This window comes from Gopherus evgoodei, chromosome 2 (genome assembly GCF_007399415.2).
Source record: "Gopherus evgoodei ecotype Sinaloan lineage chromosome 2, rGopEvg1_v1.p, whole genome shotgun sequence".
NCBI classification, from domain to species: domain Eukaryota; kingdom Metazoa; phylum Chordata; order Testudines; family Testudinidae; genus Gopherus; species Gopherus evgoodei.
In genome coordinates, this window is record NC_044323.1 from 88,116,257 (window position 1) to 88,136,640 (window position 20,384).

The 20,384-nt window shown below is 41.5% G+C and overlaps 1 protein-coding gene across 1 annotated transcript in view; it reads left to right on the forward strand.

The window, feature by feature from the left end:
- The window catches only part of ITGA9 (integrin subunit alpha 9), a 299,490-nt gene extending 285,878 nt beyond the window's left edge, over nucleotides 1-13,612 (forward strand). The window contains exon 28 of the mRNA XM_030551304.1: nucleotides 9,462-13,612. Coding sequence (XP_030407164.1) covers nucleotides 9,462-9,560 — 99 coding nt within the window. The 3' untranslated portion in view covers nucleotides 9,561-13,612. The remainder of the gene's footprint in view (nucleotides 1-9,461) is intronic.
- The last annotated feature ends 6,772 nt before the right edge of the window (nucleotides 13,613-20,384 follow it).

The window sequence follows — 20,384 nt, forward strand, 5'->3', positions numbered from 1 at the left end:
GTCCTAGTTTCCATTTTTTATATGACTCCTTTTTATTTTTTAGATCATGCAGGATCTTGTGGTTAAGCCAAGGTGGTCTTTTGCCACATTTTCTATCTTTCCTACCGAGTGGAATAGCTTGCTTTTGGGCCCTTAATAGTGTCCCTTTGAAAAACTGCCAATTCTCCTCAGTTGTTTTTCTCCTCAGTCTTGATTCCCAAAGGACCTTACCTATCAGCTCTCTGAAGCTTACCAAAATCTGCCTTCCTGAAATCCATTGTCTCTATTTGGCTGTACTCCCTTCTATCCTTCCTTAGAATTGTGAATTCTATGATTTCATGATCACTTTCACCCAAGCTGCCTTCCACTTTAAAATTCTCAACAAGTTCCTCCCCATTTGTTAAAATCAAATCTAGAACAGCTTCCCCCCAGTAGCTTTTTCAGTGAAATGAAAAGTTATCTGCAATGCAGTCCAAGAACTTATTCGATGGTCTGTGCCCCGGTGTGTTATTTTCCCAACATATGTCTGGATAGCTGAAGTCACCCATCACCACCAAATCTTGGGCTTTGGATGATTTTGTTAGTTGTTTAAAAAAAGCCTCATCCACCTCGTCTGTTTAGGTGGCCTGTAGTAGACTCTTAGCATGACATCACCCTTGTTTTTTACCCCTTTGAGCCTAACCCAGAGACTCTCAACACCTCCGTCTCCTATGTCCATCTCCATCTCAGTCCAAGTGTGTACATTTTTAATATATAAGGCAACACCTCCTCCCTTTTTCCCCGTCTATCCTTCCTGAACAAGCTGTACCCATCCATACCAACATTCCAATCATGTGTATTATCCCACCAAGTTTCAATGATGCCAATAATGTCATAGTTATATTTATTTATTAGCACTTCCAGTTCTTCCTGCTTATTAGCTATACTTCTCGCATTTATATATAGGCATCTAAGATACTGGTTTGATCTTGCCTCCCAGTTTTGCCCCGACCCTCCTTTCTCTCTGCCATTATAGCCCACACTCCCTCCTATTTCTGACCCATCTCCCAGGTCTCCATGTTCTCCACTTACCTGTGGGCTTTGCTCACCTGTCCCCTTCAAACCTAGATTAAAGCCCTCCTTAGTAGGTTAGCCAGTCTGTGTCCAAATAGGGTCCTCCCCTCCTCGAAAGGTGAACGCCATCTCTCCCCAGCAGTCCTTCCTGGAATATCATCCCGTGGTCGAGGAAGCCAAAACCTTCCTGGTGACACCATCTTCACAGCCAGGCATTCATCTCTGCCCTGGCCCCTACCTTTGACAGGCAGGATAGAAGAGAATACCACTTGCACTCCAGACTCCTTCACCTGTACTCCCAGAGCCCTGTAGTCACTCTTGATCTACTCAGTGTCGCACCTCACAGTATCATTTGTGCCCACATGGATGAGTAGCATGGCGTAGTAGTCAGAGGGCTGGATAATCCTCGACAATGCCTCTGTAATGTCTCAGATACAGGCAGCATACCTCCCGATATGAATTGTCAGGACGACAAGGTCGTTGCTTTTAGTTGCCTCTCTAGTCACAGGATCACAGCAGTGTACTCTAGCCAACTAAGTAGGATTCTTATTAAACAGAAGGCAAAAGGAGAGAGAGAGGAAAGAAAAGAAATAAGATGGGAAGGAAAAGCACACGGGAGGGAGGGGGAAGACAAAGTCTCCCATTCCAGGTGATGTTTGGGATTTAGCCAGAGATGGTGATGTCATCTGGCTCTGGTCAGGACATCTCTCCGGAATCAGGTTTAGGACAAGGAAGGTCTGGGGTCCCAGGAAATGGTAAAGGTGGCAGCCAGGATGATAAAGGATACTGCGGCAGTTGTTGGCAGACAGTTGCTGCTTCTGTTAATTTTTCCCAAAAATATTTTTAAGAAGTCCACAAGTGAGTGTTGGGTAAAATAGTCCATCCTCTCATTATTTTGTCCACCAATGGACCTAAATGCCAACACATCAGTTTTGGTTCATTAATTTCTGGTCCTCTACTTTTCTTATTTACCAGTCATAATCTTAACATGGTCCTTGAGTGGCATCAGTAAACCACTGTCTGTTTAAATTAATTCAGTCCTCCTGTCTCCTCCTTACATCTTTTCTCGAACAATTTTATCTAACAAGCCATTGTGACAATTTATGAACTTTCACTCATTTTTTACAGTTGAGCTTATAATTAGGAAAAATTTGTTGGTCCTGTTATCACAACAGGTCCCTATCTCTGTGGGTACTGTAATATAAACCATAATAGTTTTTATATCAGTGCCTACCTGTCTATATCTATATTACTTTTTTGCTGGACTTTTACTAATATGTGATACATTGGAAAAAACAGTCCACTTTTTTGAAAACTATATTAATCAGTACCTTATTTGATAATGACCAAACTTGCATTTTTTTATTTTGTTGAGATCACGTCTATTTGGTGATCAAAGAAACTCTATATAAGGTTACTTTGCAGTAAATATCACAATGTCATCTATTGCTAGCCATGTTAACTCTATTTTTTCAAGTGTGAGAGAAAGCTTCATTCGCATTTTATAATTTACTTGCTATCCAAACATGCTTGTCACTGGCTTCCTAGTAGGATAACCACAGGATGATACCATAGGAGATGCCATTTAAATATTTGTGTTTACTGATAGAAAAATACTGAGTTGCAATAGGTCAATGTTTTGACCTTTTCTGTTCTTGGGAAATAGCAGAAGGGAGAACAGAATCAAGCAGCAGAAAGAAGGTAGCAATTTATCCTTTTAACTCACAGGAACAACTTTCATTGCTCTTTTTGGAGTGTCCATGCTCACGTAGGAAATCCGTGTCAAAATGGATCTTTAAGCAAATCTTGCCAGATATGAGTTGTCTGTGTTTTTCTGAAAGGAACATAAACCTGACTTGACAACAAGCTGGAGCAATGCACTTCAGTGAAAGGCAAACCTCAGAATTGCAGATGATGTCAACAATTTGAAAGTGCGGTGGAGAGACATGAATAAAGTTCAGAATTGACTTGTGTAATTCCCCAGCCTGTAGAGCATTGATTCTGTATTGCTTTAAATGGAAAATTAAAGTTTTATTTCCACAAGGTACATTCAAGTTTCTACTCAGGAAATGCTGTAGAGGGCAGCATGACTACAGAAGACAACAAACATACTCCAGTAACTAAATAGACCTTACATTGGAAAAAGTGTTGACAATCTCAGACTGAAAAACCCAAGCACCAGATTTATGCCAGCTTCAGTTTCAGGAGGTATGGGAAGCTGCTAGGGAAGAAAGTGAGATGAACTGGAATGCAGTGTCATCATTATTCCATTCTGGGAAAGCCTGGCTCAGCATTTTTTATTTTCTCTGGAATTGTCTGGAAGTTGGATGAGAGCAAGTTGGCTGACCCTCAGTCCGTATACGGCAGAGATGATACTGGTCAGTTCACAGAACCTTCAAGAAGAGATAAGAGAACGATGTCTGCTCCTTCTGTTGGAAGGGTGACTGCACCTATTGCTAATAAGATTTGCAATATGGGGAAACTTTTGGATTACTCCATGATTCTCAAATTATTCAAGTCACCCCAGGAGCACCGCCAGCTTTTTTGGCTCCCTGTGTGGTGGAAGGTCCCACCCCCGAAATACTGCCGACGATCGAGGCGGTCAAAGATCCAGCCCCCTAGGTCACCTAATGGGTTGCGCCAGCCCTGAGTCACCCTCTTTCCCTACCACACTGGACGAAGACTATACTGCACATTACTGATGCTGGCATGAAAAGCAATCTACAGCCACACTGCAGTGTGTAGCTACACATCGGTGAAAGGATCTGGCATACGGAGGCAGCGGGAAAAGGCTTTAGCTGTTGCCACCCTCTGCTAGAGACTTTCCCCACTGCTGGAGTCTTTCCTTGTGGCAGGGAAGGGCTTCAGCAGTGGGGAGCTCCTGGAGCCTTTCCCTGCTGCTCCCACCCCTGGTCCCCCCCAGAGTCTTTCTCCACTGCCAGAGTCTTTTCCTGCATGGGGAAAGGCTCCAGCAGCAGGGAGGTAGAGGGACATGACAAGACTGAAAATAGCAGGATAAACAGGGAGGCTGGCTTGACTGAATAGACACCTTTGTAGGGTATGTACTAGTGTACATACCCATGTCCTTTAGGTGTGTCTTTACTCTATTCAACACATGTATGAGTTCTACGTGCCATCAAAAGAAGCATTCAGTGTTGATGTACCTTTAGAGGAGACAGCCTAGTGCACTGGGCTATGCAGCCTCCCTTTACTCTCCCTAGCAGCTGCCAGAAGATAGAGCCTGAGAAGCCCCAGACCTTTAGGGTTCTTTTTCCTAAGCACCCACCAGCTGAAGGCTCTGAAAGTTGTCTGGGCCTTGCGGCCACCCCACTTGACCCAAAGGGACGGACCCAGAGCACTGGACTCAGAAGAACTTTAACAGATTCCTCATACCACATTCGCTCAACTCTGAAACTTGGGCTCTGGATCTTCATTTTCCTGTACAGTCATTGGTGATTGTTCTCTCATCATTCAACCTCTCTCCTACCATTGTGACCCTTCAGCTGCCCCCACTCCCTGTTCACTGTACTCCTCTCCTGTATTCTTTCCCTATAATTTGTTTCCCATTTTCTCCTCTCTCACAATGTGTTTTCCTCTTCTTTACATTCCCCAATGTTATTCCCAGAATCTGTTCTCCTCCCCACCACTCCTCTCTTCCATCTCAACAGAGTGCAAATCCTAAACAAACAGTTCCTGCCAAACTGAACTGGAGCAATCTATATAAAACAGTTTGATCGCTCTCCTGCTTCCACATAAGACCCAGGCACAACCTTTACTCTTGGTCCCAGCAGTGCTCTCTCAGACTCCTCCTCCTGCACAGGGCTTTCTGAGCTCTTCTGGAGGCCCAGAAGCAGCTGCAGAAAGCAAAAGAGAGGCAGCACCTTCAGAAGACAAACTCTTCTGTCCTATGTTGTTTGCGTGTTGTAGCCATGTTTGTCCCACAATGAGATGCACAAGGTGAGTGAGGTAATATCTTTCATTGGACCAACTTTGGTTTGTGAGAGACCAGCTGAAGAAGAGCTCTGTGGAGCTCGAAAGCTTGTCTCTTTCACCAACAAAAGTTGGTTCAATAAAAGATGTTACCTTACCCATCTTGTCTATCTCTTCTGCCCTAGTGACACAAGAGCCACCAGAACATTAGATCTCCCAGTGTTTCCACTAGCAACAGCCAATGACTTTGACTGTTATCACCTGTCTGCCCTTCCCCACTTTGCCCTCTCACCTGGATCCTTTATTTCTCCTTCCTTTTCCCCATACTTCTCCCACCCAACCACTATGAACTCATGCTCTCTGTATAACTCATCACATACTTAACCTATGCACATGTCAACCTTGAATGTTGGCCAGTGTTGCTGAGGTTTTAACATGAGGCAGATAAAACTTCCTTGTGATGATGTGGAGTGTTAGCATGTTTCTGCTGACAGTGATATGTGGGCATTAGCATATATTGTCCCATAACTTGGTATTTCTTTACCCTTTAGGGGATGTCATACTTAGCCAACCCCTAACCCAAGTCTTTTTAAAAAATGGTCACATCCAGACTGCATATCCAAGCTTTTCTTTTTCTCCCAATGTGTTTCCTTTTGTTTGAATTCATTTTCCTCCCATGATTTTGGAACAGTCACATAGACTTCCAGCAAATGATATATATACAATTTAATACATAGATGTTAGAACTAGGGATGCTGGGAAGCTGCTGCACCCCCTAGTTTGAAATGGTTTCCATCATATACAGGGTTTACCGTTTGGTTCAATGGCTCTCAGCACCCCCACTATACAAATTATTCCAGCACCCCTGATTTCATAGCAGGATAACCTGTGGATTCTGGGTTTCATGCTTTGTTAATATTTATTAAGGCTTTCAACTCATTCTGTTCCTGCTGGAAAGCCTTACACAAGTGTTCCCATGCAGTAATGAAATAATAAAATACCAGAACTAACACAACTTTTTAAGATAATTCCTGAAGCAGATGTTCACAAACAGACAACTTTTATTAAAATAACAGTGGGAAAGAGTTTGCTTTTGCTTGTTTGGCCCTGGAGGAAATTAAAAAGCCTTTCTATAATTTTGATTATAACTTCAAATGCAGATTTTATTGTTCCAGTGATGTGGCTGTATGAAGGATGGAAACCTTTAGGGTTTAAAACCTGTTTTAAAAAGCTATAAATTGAACTGTCCTTGTTAATGTTAGGAAAACCAATCCCGTGGCAATCTTTTATTCTAAAAGTTCTAAAGTGCTGAAAGTGTAGGTCTGCACTGATAACTAACTATATAAAAATGGCACCCTCTTACTCAACACATCGACACCTTGGTGTATCTATTGACTTGTGACCAAAATAAATATCCTTACTGCTAACTCTTGTTAACTCTGCAGAGCCAGCACAGCTAAGAGAGAGGAAAGTGGATTCTATTCTTTTTTTGTGCCTTATCAACAAAAATGTTCATTAGGGCCCTGATCCTGCACTATTTAAGTCAATGGGAGCTTTGCCATTGATTTCAATTAACCCTAAGGGCCTGATCCAAAGATCATTGATATCCGTGGGAAGATTCCACTGGGTTTGCACCGTTGTCATGGTCTTCAAACTGTGCTCTTAATGTGGTTGTACTAGTGACTAGTATAGATGAAAGCATAATAGCAAAACCTTTATTACTGGCAACAATGTGCGAAAAGGAAAGAACTCAGATTGACATTCAGGTCACAGAATGTGTTTGAAGGACAGGGAGTTAAAAAAAAAGTTGTGGATGTTTTTGTTTTGTTTTGTTTTAACCTGGAAGACAGTAAGAGACAAGAAACACTTACAATGTCATTTTTATAGAGTCATTTTTCAGAATAGAACCACACTTGTAAAATAAGCCTTCAGAGAACCCCTCCAGAAATATGAATCGGTGGATTTTCTTTTAATTGGGTGTAAGTTGGTTCATCTTACTGAGCACAAGACCTAACACTTTGCTGATGATGACTGAAGGGAAGGTGAGATTTAGTGCTCTGTGCACAAGACTAGGAGGTAGGAACTTTTGAGTTCTAATTCCAGCTCAAACTGTAAATCTCCGTGTGGCCTTGGGAAAGTCACTTTACTGATCTAGCTCAGTTACTTTATCTGTAAAACTGGGATAATATCGATTTATCCACCTGTCTGTCTATTGTGGGTGGGGGTTGGGTATGTGAGATTTCCAGATCCCAGGGGTTAAAATATATTTGTAGAAAATACAGTTTAGTAAGAATTTGAACTAGAAAGCTACATTTAACAGAAATGTAGCTGTGACATAACCGTGTAAAATGTTCTTAAGTTAGTTTGTGAATAGAGGATGTTAATAACTGACTAGCATCATTTTTACCCTGCAGGAGTTGAGAATACAGGTTTATGGTTACATAAATGTTTAATTATAACTAATAAAATACCAGCTTACTGATCTCAATGGCATGCTGCTAAGTTGGAGAAATTGTTCTTGAATGCTCACCAAAACCTAGCATTAAAATCCATTTTGTTTATGTAAAAGGCTTAAAAACAGAACAGAGAGTTGAGATATCCTATTAAAACTGATGTGAAAAACATTGCATTACCAATACTCGTGAAACAGGAGGCAAAACTAGAGGATAGGCAGAAGTGAGACCCAGTCCTGCAAAGTGTTGAACACCTGTTGAGCAGCCTTGCCTCTCAGTGAGATCACTGTTGATGTTCAGAACCCAGAGCTGAGTGAATAAGGGAGTTTTAAGTTAAGTGGCAGTTTCAACAAGGTGAAAAAAATATTTCAAATTGGACTGAAAACAAACATTTTTGGTGTATCAAAAAGTCAAAACAAATTTTTTGTTTGGGTGAAGTGAAATGTTACATTTTGTTTCAGTCATTTTTAAACATTTTTTAATTAAAAGTAAAATCAAAGAAATTTTTCAGTTGAAAAGTCATAGAGTATCAAGGTTGGAAGGTACCTCAGGAGGTTATTTAGTCCAACCCCCTGCTCAAAGCAGGACCAATCCCCAGACAGATTTTTGCCCCAGATCCCCAAGTGCCCACCACTCAACGATTGAGCTCACAACCTTGGGTTTAGTAGACCAGTGCTCAAACCACTATCCCTCCTCCTCCCCAAGTTATTTTGAACCAGCAACTAAAAATGTTTAATTTTTAAAATGTCAAAACAAAACGTTTTGATTTTTTTCAGAATTTTTTTTTGGAAATGAACAATTCAGTGAAATCAACATGGATTTCTAAAATATTTTACTGAACCTGCATTTTTTGCTCAGAAGGTTTTGTCTTAAAAATGTCATTCAGTTCTTCAAGCGGTTTGTAGCATCAGGCCAATATTTTGCCTTCTGTATTACAAATTGCATTGTGTGTCATAAACAGGAAAAAGAATCTTAAATTAAAGATTTCTACCAATGCACCTGTTACATGCTCCTTTACACAGGATTCCATTAGCTCTTTACCATGTGATCCTAGCTTACTGAACAGCTACTCAACTCAAGGAGTATACATTAATACATGCCCATCAGTGGAGGCTGGTGACCTCGGAAGTGGGGCAGCAAAACTGACACATGGCATATTCAGATCTGGATTATGCTGTAAACTGATTCTGAAAATGCCATGTGTTAGGTTTGCTTACCCACTTCCAGCAGTCAACAGTGTCCACTGGTGTGCATGTATTAATATGTATGCCTTGTGTTGAGTAGGTGTTCAGCAAGTTAGGATCACAGGGTAATGAACTACCTGTCTCACAATGGGCAGGGGTTACCACATTTACCCAGGAAAGCCTCTACTACTGACAAATTCAGCAATAAATATTGACAAAGCTATATTTTTATACCTTGGTATTAGATCTGGACTGATTCCAGAATCTGGAAACTGAACCCCTTAAAATTCTGATTTCCATGTCTGACCTAGGCCCCAAAAGGCTTATTTTCTGATTAGGATACAAATGGAATCTTGTGAAAGTGGTTGATCTTGTGAGACTTCCATCACATAAGAGGATCCAATTAATGCAAGGTCATCTGATCTCACAAGATTTGTGCCATTTTGGCCCAGAATCGCCAAAGACAGTTCATGAGATTTTGGCAAATCCTAGCTCTGATTTAGACTCATACCCAGATTCTAGTCCAGTTCTGACCTGGTTCTGGATCAGAATACTGCCTCTTCAGCCCACTTCTAGTATTTTTTGTTTTCTGAAAATATTTTAACTGCTTTTTTAAAAAATTGTGTTTTATATAACTGTCAAAAGTAGTTAAGATAAAAGGAAGAAGAGAACTCATGAAAACTTGGACCTGATACTGATCTCATTTACATTAATGTAAATCAGGCCCAACTCCATTGACTTAATAACCTTTCCAGTTTTACACCAATGAGATTAGAATCTGAGCCAAATTGTTTATCAGAACCAGGATAGATTTTAATTAATGGCATCATTATTTATAATGATAATTCTTTTCAATTTGCAGATGGGCTTCTTTCGCAGGAGATACAAAGAAATCATTGAGGCTGAGAAGAACAGGAAGGAGAATGAAGATAGTTGGGACTGGGTCCAGAAAAATCAATGAACTGCCAGAAAAAAGGGTCATGTGACACACACTTGCTAGCCTATTGGTCCTGCTCTTGTATCTTCCATATGTGGAAGAAGGAATCTTCTCCAGATTTTTCGGAGGCCCTGTTGATGCTGTGTTCTTCATCATCCTAACAAGCTAGGGAACATATCCTGAGGCAACCACTGCAGCCATGTCTGGTGACTGGAGCGATTTACATTTCCTGAAAGAGTTGAACTTTGAACTTTGGTAACCAAGCTGCGATGCAGAGCAATATTTATGAATCCAACATATGTGGTATACCCTCAGGGGAAGACTGATACCTAAAAGTATTTTTATAAATATAAGCTTTTTATACTGATTATGTCTTTATATTTGTATCAATGTTTTATTGTTTCTATTGAATAGCTATATAGTTCACTCAAGCACTGATATCTGGCTAAAACCTTGGAAATACATATATGTATATATAAATCTTATTGTACTTTTGAACTTCAATGCAAAAAAAAAAAGACTTTCAGATGAAACTAGTTGAAAAACCTCACATAGCAAATCCACAAGGCTTGGTAATGTATATAGATCATTTAATGGCAATAAGCCAAAGTCTTTTCACATTTTTTAAGCTGAAGTTGATTTTTGAGTTATGAGCTAAAGAACCTAAAGTATTACTCACATATGATTTTCTGCATTTGAATTTATCCGTTACTAATCTGAGTTGTGGGAAACAATTACTCGCAGCCAAGTAACAAGAATTATAGTTCCACGTTGCCTCTTGTATTTCAGGAATATAACCTTTTGGTCACAGGGCATATTGCACTGAAGAAAGCAGTGAAGAATGTCTTCCTTTGGCCAACTCTGTCTCCCACAATCTGTAATCCTTTGACAATGGGCAACAAGATACTGCAAGGATATAATTGGGCCAACCACTTAGACATCAACTAATTACTTTGGGTTAAAAATGGAATTAATTATATCAAAATTCATTATATAAAAGATGGTCTTTGATATTGTTAATGGTCATAATCTGTTTCACATGTTGCTATACAAGCTAGTGCTACGTAGCTACACGGTCTGACCATTATGCCGGCATCCAAGTTACATCCAAGTTACAAGATTGTTTACGTGATAATCTTTAGAATAATGGCTGTATTAGATAGATGAGCAAATTAGCTGTATTTCTAAATCTTGAGGTTTCATATTTGGATTTTTTTAATACTAGCTATCATCCTTCATCTAGTGTTAAAAACTGAGTTGAATTCTGACACAGACCTTGCTAAAATGCAGACCCTCACTCTCAAATAATTCTTTAGCAGATTTCTTACTGGGCTGGAAGAAACTCTGTGCTAATGATGTTCATAGAAAGCTGTTTGGTATCTGACTAGAAATAGTGCTATTGGTACACCACTTGTTTATAGACGTTATTGGTCTGCTTCTGCTCTTACATTTCAGCGGAATACATCAGGAGTAATTACATTGATATGCTGCAGGGCTGACTCCAGGCACCAGCACTGCAAGCAGGTGCTTGGAGCGGCCAGTGGAAAGGGGCAGCACGTCCGGCTCTTTGTGGCAATTCGGCGACTGGTCCCTCGTCCCTCTCAGAGGGAAGGACCTTAGTCCCTCTTGGAGGGAAGAATGAAGCTTGGGGCAGCAAAAATACTGGAGCCGGCCCTGATATGCTGGTATAAAATCAATGTAAGGGAGAGGAGAATCAAGCCCTATGTGTTAAAAGGAGATGAAAAAGGAACAAGATCATAACTGGTGTCATACCGCAGCATGATGAAAGAATACTGCAGGAACACTAAAGACTTGAATGCAAAGAATAAACCAGAAATCTGCATGAGTACTTGCCTGATCCTTTCACTTGTGAAGAGGCATTTTCTTTGCAAATTCTCTATCATTTCCAACTACAAAATGTGAATCGTGTCCATACTCATGCATTTTTTTATGTACTCATTATTTGGATGCAGGTTGATACTTTATGTAGCAACTGTATCTATCCTAATCTCTAGGAAAGGAGACAGAGATAATGTTGTATCCACTCAAAATTTGTCACTGAGGGGCCTTCTTATCTATGTTGGATTGGAAGTATGGTCAGCCACCTTTCCCAAAATGATGACAGAAGTATAAATAGGACAGATTTAGCAGATCTACCCTTACGGTGCTGCAGCAATGCAACTGCACGGAGATACTCCACCTCCCCAAGAGGTGTCTATGCTAGGGGACTAAGTCAGGATAACAACGTCACACCAAGGTGTGGATTTTCCACACCCCTGGGTGATGTAGTTATACTGACATAAATTGGTAATGTAGAACAAGCCTCAGTGTAGCATATAACTATGTAGCACATAGCCAGAACATGGAAGTATCCAGTAATCAAGAACATTCCTATAATCACTTATAGCAAGCTAAACATTATTTTTAATGAGCACAAAGCCAAAAGATAATTGTCTCCTATAGCACTATTTAGTATCCCAGACTTGAGCCAAATTCACCCTGGTATAATTCCACTGACTTCAGGGTACTTTTGCCTGTAATGTCTTTGGCTCAATGTGTCTGTCTGTACTGATAAAGTACTGAAGAAGTCCACAGACTGAGAAAGGTGTTTTGTTGTAAGGGATTGGATACAAGAGAGAGAATAGATGCAGTATAAGGGATTGCCTAGGTCAAGTCAAGATATGGAGGAAACGAGAGAGATCCTTATTTAATAATAAAGATATTTAATATGTGTCCTGACTCATACAAAATGACGTTGTTTGGCTAGATTAGTGACCATATATCATAAATACTCAATAAAATCATAGAGAATCTCAGCTGCTGTGTGGTGTTAGGTGTTTTGTGGTTCAAATGTCACAAAAGGTTTAGTTTTTCTATATGAACTCATCATGAATTTTTCTATCAGTTTCTTGGCACGGTCCACTGTGACTGCTCCCTAGTTCCACTTAGGATGGTAAGATTTAACCATGAAATACACTAGGACAGAGCATATTTAAAAATAATAAATTCAAATTGCATTAAACCTACAGGTTTTGATCAAGTATCAGTTCGTTTTAATCAACTTCTGATAAGAAAACCAAACCCTTATGAAAACGTAGCACACTTCAAATATGTATATAAAGTAGATGTGTGCTAAAGGTGTGCTGTTTTTTCACAAGGGAGCACAAAGATATAAATCACTAATGGCTGTTTCAGGGTGCCCCGCAAGCACCCTCGACTCTCCTTTATAGTCAGAGAAAGATTTGAGACAAAACTCAGTGAATAAAATTCACCTCCGTGCAGAGGGCTAGTGTGGGACCTATGCACTGCTTAAAATCTACTGAATCCCTATGTTGAGCAAATAAATTATAGAGTGCATAGGTCTTGCCTTAGGGCAAGGGTGATGGGGGAAGAGATGACTTCTTAAACGCTGCAGGAATGGCACCCAATATTAAGGGTAAGAAAATCCTTACACTTTGAAATGTCAACAAATAGTGAACGACCCTCTTTGAAATCAAGAACGTTCAGGTAAATTGAATGGACAAAAGCAGCAATGACTCAAAGTGCAAAGGCTGCATTTGATAATGCTTAGTGCCATCTTTCTTTGAATGTCTTCTGTTTATGGGCACGGTTTGGAATCTTGCACAATTTTCAGGCATGATATTATCCATGTGACATGGGAATATATATGTTGTTTTCACTAGAGGATTTAAGGGAATCATAGACCTAACTTCTGCCTTCATTTAAATTCATACACTCAGTGGGATTGCTCGGATGTAAATGAAGGTAGGAATTGACTCACATTGTACATTGATTAAACTGGCATGAAGAGTGTAACTGCTTTGGAGCATGAAATTGCATATACAGCAGGGTACCTGCCCCATTTTCACTCTTTTGTTTTCTTCTTAAAATTTCACTCTGTGTGTATTGCAAAATTGTAAAAAATGTTATGAATTTTTGGTGGAAGAACATGTCTCACTATTATCAATGTCACCTGTATTTAGAAGCTATGTGTGCACCTGTATTCTGATTCACTTGCACTGTTTTGGAAATGTCAGGTTTACAAAACTACAACTTTTTTTTTTTTTGGAATAAAAAGTGGCTACAAAATTATTCAAATAACATGACTATTTTTATCACTTTTGTCCAACTCAAATATTTTGCTTTTGATTAGTTAAAAACATTTATTTCCATTTTGTGGTTTGAAGGAATTGTGTACCCATTTATTTTTGATAATGGTAGCCAAGTCTATGCATGTTTTACAAATCAGGATTAGGCTCTGATCTTGCAAACACTTATATACTTAATTTTACTACCCTGAGTAGGGTACTCAGGGTAATGAAGTTAAGCAAGCAACAGACTCAAGTGTTTGCAGGATTGGGTTAAAAGTTTGAACGTTTTGTATTACTGTTAAGACAATAACTGTTCACACTTAAATTTAAGGTAATCTATATTTATTTGATGAAAAACTGGGAATTTGACTACATTATGGTAAATCCAGTGAAATGATAATGCCCATTGCCATTAATTTTATGTTTGATAATACCACATTAGCTTCATCAAACCAAACTCATACTGGAGAACATGCTGTATTTTGGCTGTTCAGAAAGGACAACTCTGTCAAATGATGCAAGGCTTTGGAGCAATATTTTAGACAAGTATGAACTTGGATAAAATTTAAAAATGATTGTAGTTTTGCTTGTCAAGACTTGTACCTTAGTCCAGATTTAGGAAAACAGTGAATCTTAAAAGCAAAATTTTCTTTACTTCAATCTACCCTTTTCCCTTCAATGTCATAGCATATGAGTAAAAACTGTTTTTGTCTGGCTTATCAAGCCAGTTAATTCGTTTGGTTGCCCTGTTTCTCCTTTCTATTACATATACCTTTCTTTCTCTGGGTTTTGCTTCTCATAATTTCAAGGAGTGAAATTGATTTAATAAAATAAAAACTGGCCTTAATCTTCATTTAAAAAGAAAAAAACAAAATGAAAAATCTTTGAACTCTAAAGTCCCAAAAGTTCCTCCCATGAAAAAAAACAATCCTCTTTTACAAAAGACAGCATGTCTAGTGGTTGGAGCAGGGGATTAGGAATCAGGAGTCTGCACATCTGTTAAGTTGGGATAATATCTCTCTTTTGCAACACACTTTGAAAGCTTGGCGGACAGGAGATCTATGAAATCCAGTGATTCTGTAACAGAAGACAAAAGAGAAATACCAACATTCTGTGACCAATACTGTGCTTGCGGACACAACCAGAAAGTCCTGGAAATCTCATGAGAGCCTGGTCTAGCCAAAAATCCCAGACTAATGCATTTAGACTAAGCCTCTACATTTATAGACACTAACCTCAGCTGAATCTGAAAACTTCTTTAGATTTGTTTATCACTGCTAGTGCAGGAACTCATCTGGGTCTCGGTGCAGTCTCCTAGCAATCCAGTGAGCTGGGATAGGTCCAATAGACTATCACTAAGTGACTGTGCTCCCTGATTGGACAGACGAGCCAAGAGATCCCTATTTAAGCCTGGCAGCAACAGCAACACAGTGGTTGCTCAATGCGTTCCACCCTTGCATTTGCACCATACTTGCTTCTTGTCCAGCCCTTGCTCCACTTCTTGCCTGCTGTGCTCCAGTGCTAGGCCCTGCCTACCTCTGAGCCCTTCACTGTTAACATTTAATATTTAAAAATATTTTAAAACTATTTTAGATCCTGTGACTGCTGCACCCATATGAAGAACCTGCTAGCCAAATCTGTGGACCTCCTTCCGCTTCTCCCCACCCCTCCATGGCCTGGGCCCACCCTCTCAATGGACTTAGAGTGGAGTTCCCATACTCCTAAGGGTACTCAGTTATCCTAACTGTAGTGGACCTCCTGACCAAGATGGTCCATTTTATTCCCTGCCAGACCATGCCGTCTGCCTGTGAAACTGTACAAGCTTTCCTGGAGCAGGTTTTTTAGTACTATGGCATACTGACATGCATCATTTCAGATCCAGGCCCTCTAGTTATTTCTTAGTTCTGATAGGAATGTCTTCACCTTTTTGGCACCAAGCCCCTAACCTCTACATCCTACCACCTGCAGACTGACAGTCAAACTGAAAGAGTCAACAAGAACCTTGTGCAGTGTGTAAACTGTTTTCTGAATTTCCATGAGGTTGATTGGCTCCCATTCTTTAACTCACCAGACGCTATTCTTTGCAAATTTTGGTTTCACTCCTGATTCCATCCAGACCTACCTGAAAGCTCTGCTATCTCAGCAACCACAGACCTGGTCCTTCACCTCCAGAAAACACACAAGGAACTTAAGGAGCACTTACTTGTTACTAAAGCAGTAACTTCTAAGCGTTGCAGTAGGGGAAAAGGTTTGCCTCTCTACTTGGAACCTGAGAACAGACTGTCCTTCCACCAAGCTTGGCCATCAAAACTCGGGTCCTTTTCAGATCATTGAGCAAACAAATCCAGTGACCTTCAAGCTTCAACTTCCAGAATCCCTCAAGATTCATCTCATCTTTCATGTTTCTTTCCTCAAGTCATTCAGCGACAATCTTTTTCCTGACTGGGTTGCCCTTCCTCCACCCCCAGTAATTGTCCATGGACAGGAAGAATACAAAGTCCATAGGTCCTCAACTCCCAGTGAGTCAGAGGGAAGCTCCAGTATCTGATAGACTAGAGCAGCAGTTCTCAAACTGTGGGTCGGGACCTCAAAGTGGGTCACAACCCCATTTTTATGGGGTTGCCAGGGCTGGCATAGACTTGCTGGAGTCGGGGTTGAAGCCTGAGCCCCACTGCACAGAGCCAAAGCTGGAACTCAAGGACTTCAGCCCCAGCCCTGGGCGGCGGGGTTACAGGCCCCCTGCCTGGGGTTGAAACCTTTGGGCTTCAGCTTTGCCCCTGTGGGGCTCAGGATTTCCGCCCCCCCGCATGCAAGGCTGCGGGGCTTGGGTGACTCAGGCTTCGGTCCCCCCGCCTGGGGGCGTGTAGTAATTTTTGTTATCAGAAGCGGGTAGCGGTGCAATGAAGTTTGAGAACCCCTGGACTAGAGGGGGTATGGGCCAGAGGAGCAGTTCTGGGACCCACAAGAAAATGTTCACACTCTTGATCTCCTGAAGGAGTTTCACCAAAAATATTCTGAGAATAGGAGGAGCCCACTGGGGGAAGAGGGAAGAGGGTATTGTCAGGAACTCAGCTGCTCCTGGGTGCAATTGCCTAGCAACCCAATGATCTCTTGGCCCAACAAACCCTCACTAGGTGACTGTGCTCTCTGATTGAACAGAAGGACCAACGGGTCCATATTTAAGCCTCACAGCAGCACAGTGGCTGCTAAGTGTATTCCATGTGAGCAGCTGTGCCAGACCTGCTTCCTGTATTGGCCCTTTCTCTACTCCTTGCTTGTTCCTCTACAGCCCTAGTCTCTGCCTATCTCTGAACCTCTAATTTCTAGCCCCTGGCTCCGACATCTGGCTTGTCTCCTGACCACAACTCCTCTTTGGTTCGGTTCTGACTCCTGGCTTTGGCCATTGGGTAGTCTCCTTAGCATGACTCTGGCTCTGCCCTCTGATAGTACTTCAATCACTAGGCCAGACCCCTGTTCTGACCACTAGGTTGCACTGCATATACCTCGGTGTACCTAGGCCTAATACACTCATTAAAAGCGCTAGCCTCCAAACAGACTCATTACAGAATGCATTAAGGAACGCTGTCTAGCCTAGATACTACTGTTGCTGTACAATAAGCAATACTACTGTAGAGAAAAGGACCTTGGGCTGTGATGTACAATCTCTGTCAAGCTATATGTGTAATGATTGACAAGGTACATTTTAAATAAAAGATAAGTCAAAACAATTCTTTTTCCCCTATGGTTTTTCTTCCTGTTTTTTTTTAAATAACTTAATTACACTATTCCAGAAGTACAGGCCCTACATTTATTAATTAAAATGCAATTTAGACTTCCATAGATTTAGTTATTCAGTCTCTAACATGTGCCTACTATCAGCTCCTTGATATTGATCTTATACTTAAAAGTATAGCTAATATAGCTTACTAATATTTTCATGGCACATCTTTTCTATTTAATAATGATAATCAAAGTTAACAATCTTAATAACATTAATTCATCCATAAATATGTAATAATGTCCTGTAATTTTACCTATTCATACATAGTATATTTGTAAAGCCATTAGAAAGATGAAATAGAGATAACGTTCCCTTGCTCATTTTACATTCAATATCAGGGCTCTGATCTTGCACCGACATTCATGCAAGCACAGGGCTCACAGTATTAGGGCTCAATATAGTAAAATGTTAACAAGTGATCAGGATACGCAGGCAAATGAATAACAGACACATGGGCTGGATTTTAAGTGCCTGACTGCAACTTTACTACTTTAATGCTGGGAAGGGAGTTATGCGCCCAGCTCCCTACTCTTACATATCAGGCATTTAACTGGGTCCAATGTGGTGTTCAGGAATCCCATGCTACAACCAATAACTTTGCCCACCACTGGGATTCAGAGCACTTCTGAATCCTCCCCAGAATAGTAAAACTTTAACAATTGTATTTACTTTTCAGTGTTGATGCTGTTTGTTGACATTTGGCACCTATTTTATTTATTTTGTTTACTCTGCTTTGACAGTTTAGTTTAAGTTTAACTTTCTGTTTTTAGTTGCTTTTGCTCTTCAGGTAGGATCATCAATTAATGCTGTTATGATTGGGGTCCCAACACTTCAATGGAGAATGTTTAAATAAAAAAAAACTATAAAATTAAAAAATCAAGAACATATTTCTACTAATAAAAAATGTTTGCAACTCTTTCTTTCTTTCTTTCTTTCTTTCTTTCTTTCTTTCTTTCTTTCTTTCTTTCTTTCTTTCTCACAGAACCTAAATTTAGGGCCCACATTTCCTAACAATGTTCCATTAAATATATATTTAGATTGTTTTGACTTTCAGATATTTCTGTCTAGCTAAGATACTTACATAGTCTCTGTGCTGAAGTTTCTGAGCACCTCACAATCTTTAATGTATTTATCCTCACAACACCCTATATTATAGGGAAATACTATTATCCCCATTTTACAGATGGATAACTGAGGAAAAGAGAAGCTAAGTGACTTGGTGCTGAGCCCCCCTTGTGCCTGGTTGCAACACCACTACCTCAAATTTGGCATGGGTGCCCCTCCATCATGACGGAGAGGCAGTCCAGCCAAACCTGAGTGGTGCTGTGATCATGTGCACCAGGGTGCAAATGCCTGAATGGGAAGCCAGGCCCAGCCCCATGGGACAAGAGCTGCAGCTGTGAGGTGAGTGGTGGGTGGACTGTCTCTCCAACCACCCCCTTTCTTTAGGGTCTCAGTTTTGGGGATATGTGTTCAGTTTCAGGTTTTGGCCCAAAAAACCTCTGTGTGGCCCTGCTCTTGCACTGGTATAAATCAGGATTAACTTGACTGGCACTAGTGGAGTTATACCAGTCTGAAAATGGTTTAAGGGGGAAGGAGAATGAGGCTCAGCAACTACAAATTTAGAGCGGAGCATGAGCTAGCATGTTAGGAATCATTACATTTTCAGGGTAAGGAATGAAAATGTGAGAGCATTAGTTCTGAGGTCAAGGACATATTAATTGAACTCTGCATATATTGAGAATCCACATTGCTTTTTCAATGACAGTAGGGAACGTAACCGAGTGGGTGAAAGTGAACATGCCTCTAATGGTGGAGGGATGGAAATCAAAGCACTGTACTAATAGCACCTGAAGCAAGATGCATTTATAATGTTTAGGTACGTGAGCCACGTCGCTCCCGAGGAAGCAGTAAGGTTGCAGTCCTGCAAAGACTTATGAGAGTAATCTGCTGACTTCCATGGAATTTGCTGGGCTAGGGAGCCTAAATATAGGTTTAGGAGGCTAGTTTTAGGCAACCATATTTTAATATTGACATACAGGACCAAATATGATGTACAGTATTTGCTACTGTCTGTAAGACTGCCAGTCATGAGTTGGCCTGCATAAGGAGTAAGACTGAATTGGACCCCAGAGTTTAGTCCATTGTACCCACAAAATGAAGGGCTTAGATCGTTTTTGCTATCATTATGTCTGTAGGGAGGCGCCCTGGCTCCCCGCCGTGCCTGAGAGGGATGAGCCAGAACAGGTGCCTCCGTGGGCGGAGTCCCCGCCCCCTGTCCCCGCCCCCCGGAAGTCAAGGGGCAGGACAGGAAGTATAAAAGCCCGGCCTCAGTGCTCAGTTGACTGCAGACTGCCAGAGAGGACAGATGCTGGTGCCCGAGCTCCCACCGGGCCCAGCCTGCCCCGTGCTCACTATCCGGAGGAGCGCTGGCCCGAGCTTCCCCGTGCCCGGTACCCGGAGGAACGCTGGCCCGAGCTTCCCCGTGTCCGGTATCCCGAGGAGTTGCCTGAGCTTCCTTACACCCGGTATCCGAGGAGCTGCCTGAGCTTCCCTGCGCCCGGTATCCTGAGGAACCCAAGGTCTGGGACCGGCTGGACGACGCCGGCGAAGGACAGGTACCTAGAGAGGGGTAGATTGGAAGTGGCCCAGGGGAAGCCGACCCCAGTCTGGCTCCAGGGTAACCCGAACCAATGTCAGTGTGTTGCGGCCAGGATTCCCCACTGACTGCAGCGAACCCTTGCCGCTGCTAGGGCTGGGACGCAGTGGAGTGGGAGGGCCTGCGTCCCCTCTGCCACCCTTCCAAGGGTGGCAGACTCCCCCTCCCCCTGGCCTGAGGAGGCCTCTTGTGCTGTTTAACTCTTTGCTCAGCCGCTGCTGAAAGGCCTGAGCTTGAACTGCGTGCTGCCCTGCCCTGCCCAAGGGCCTGGGCTATAGACTTTGTATTCGCTCAGCCCTCCTGGAAGACCTGAGCTG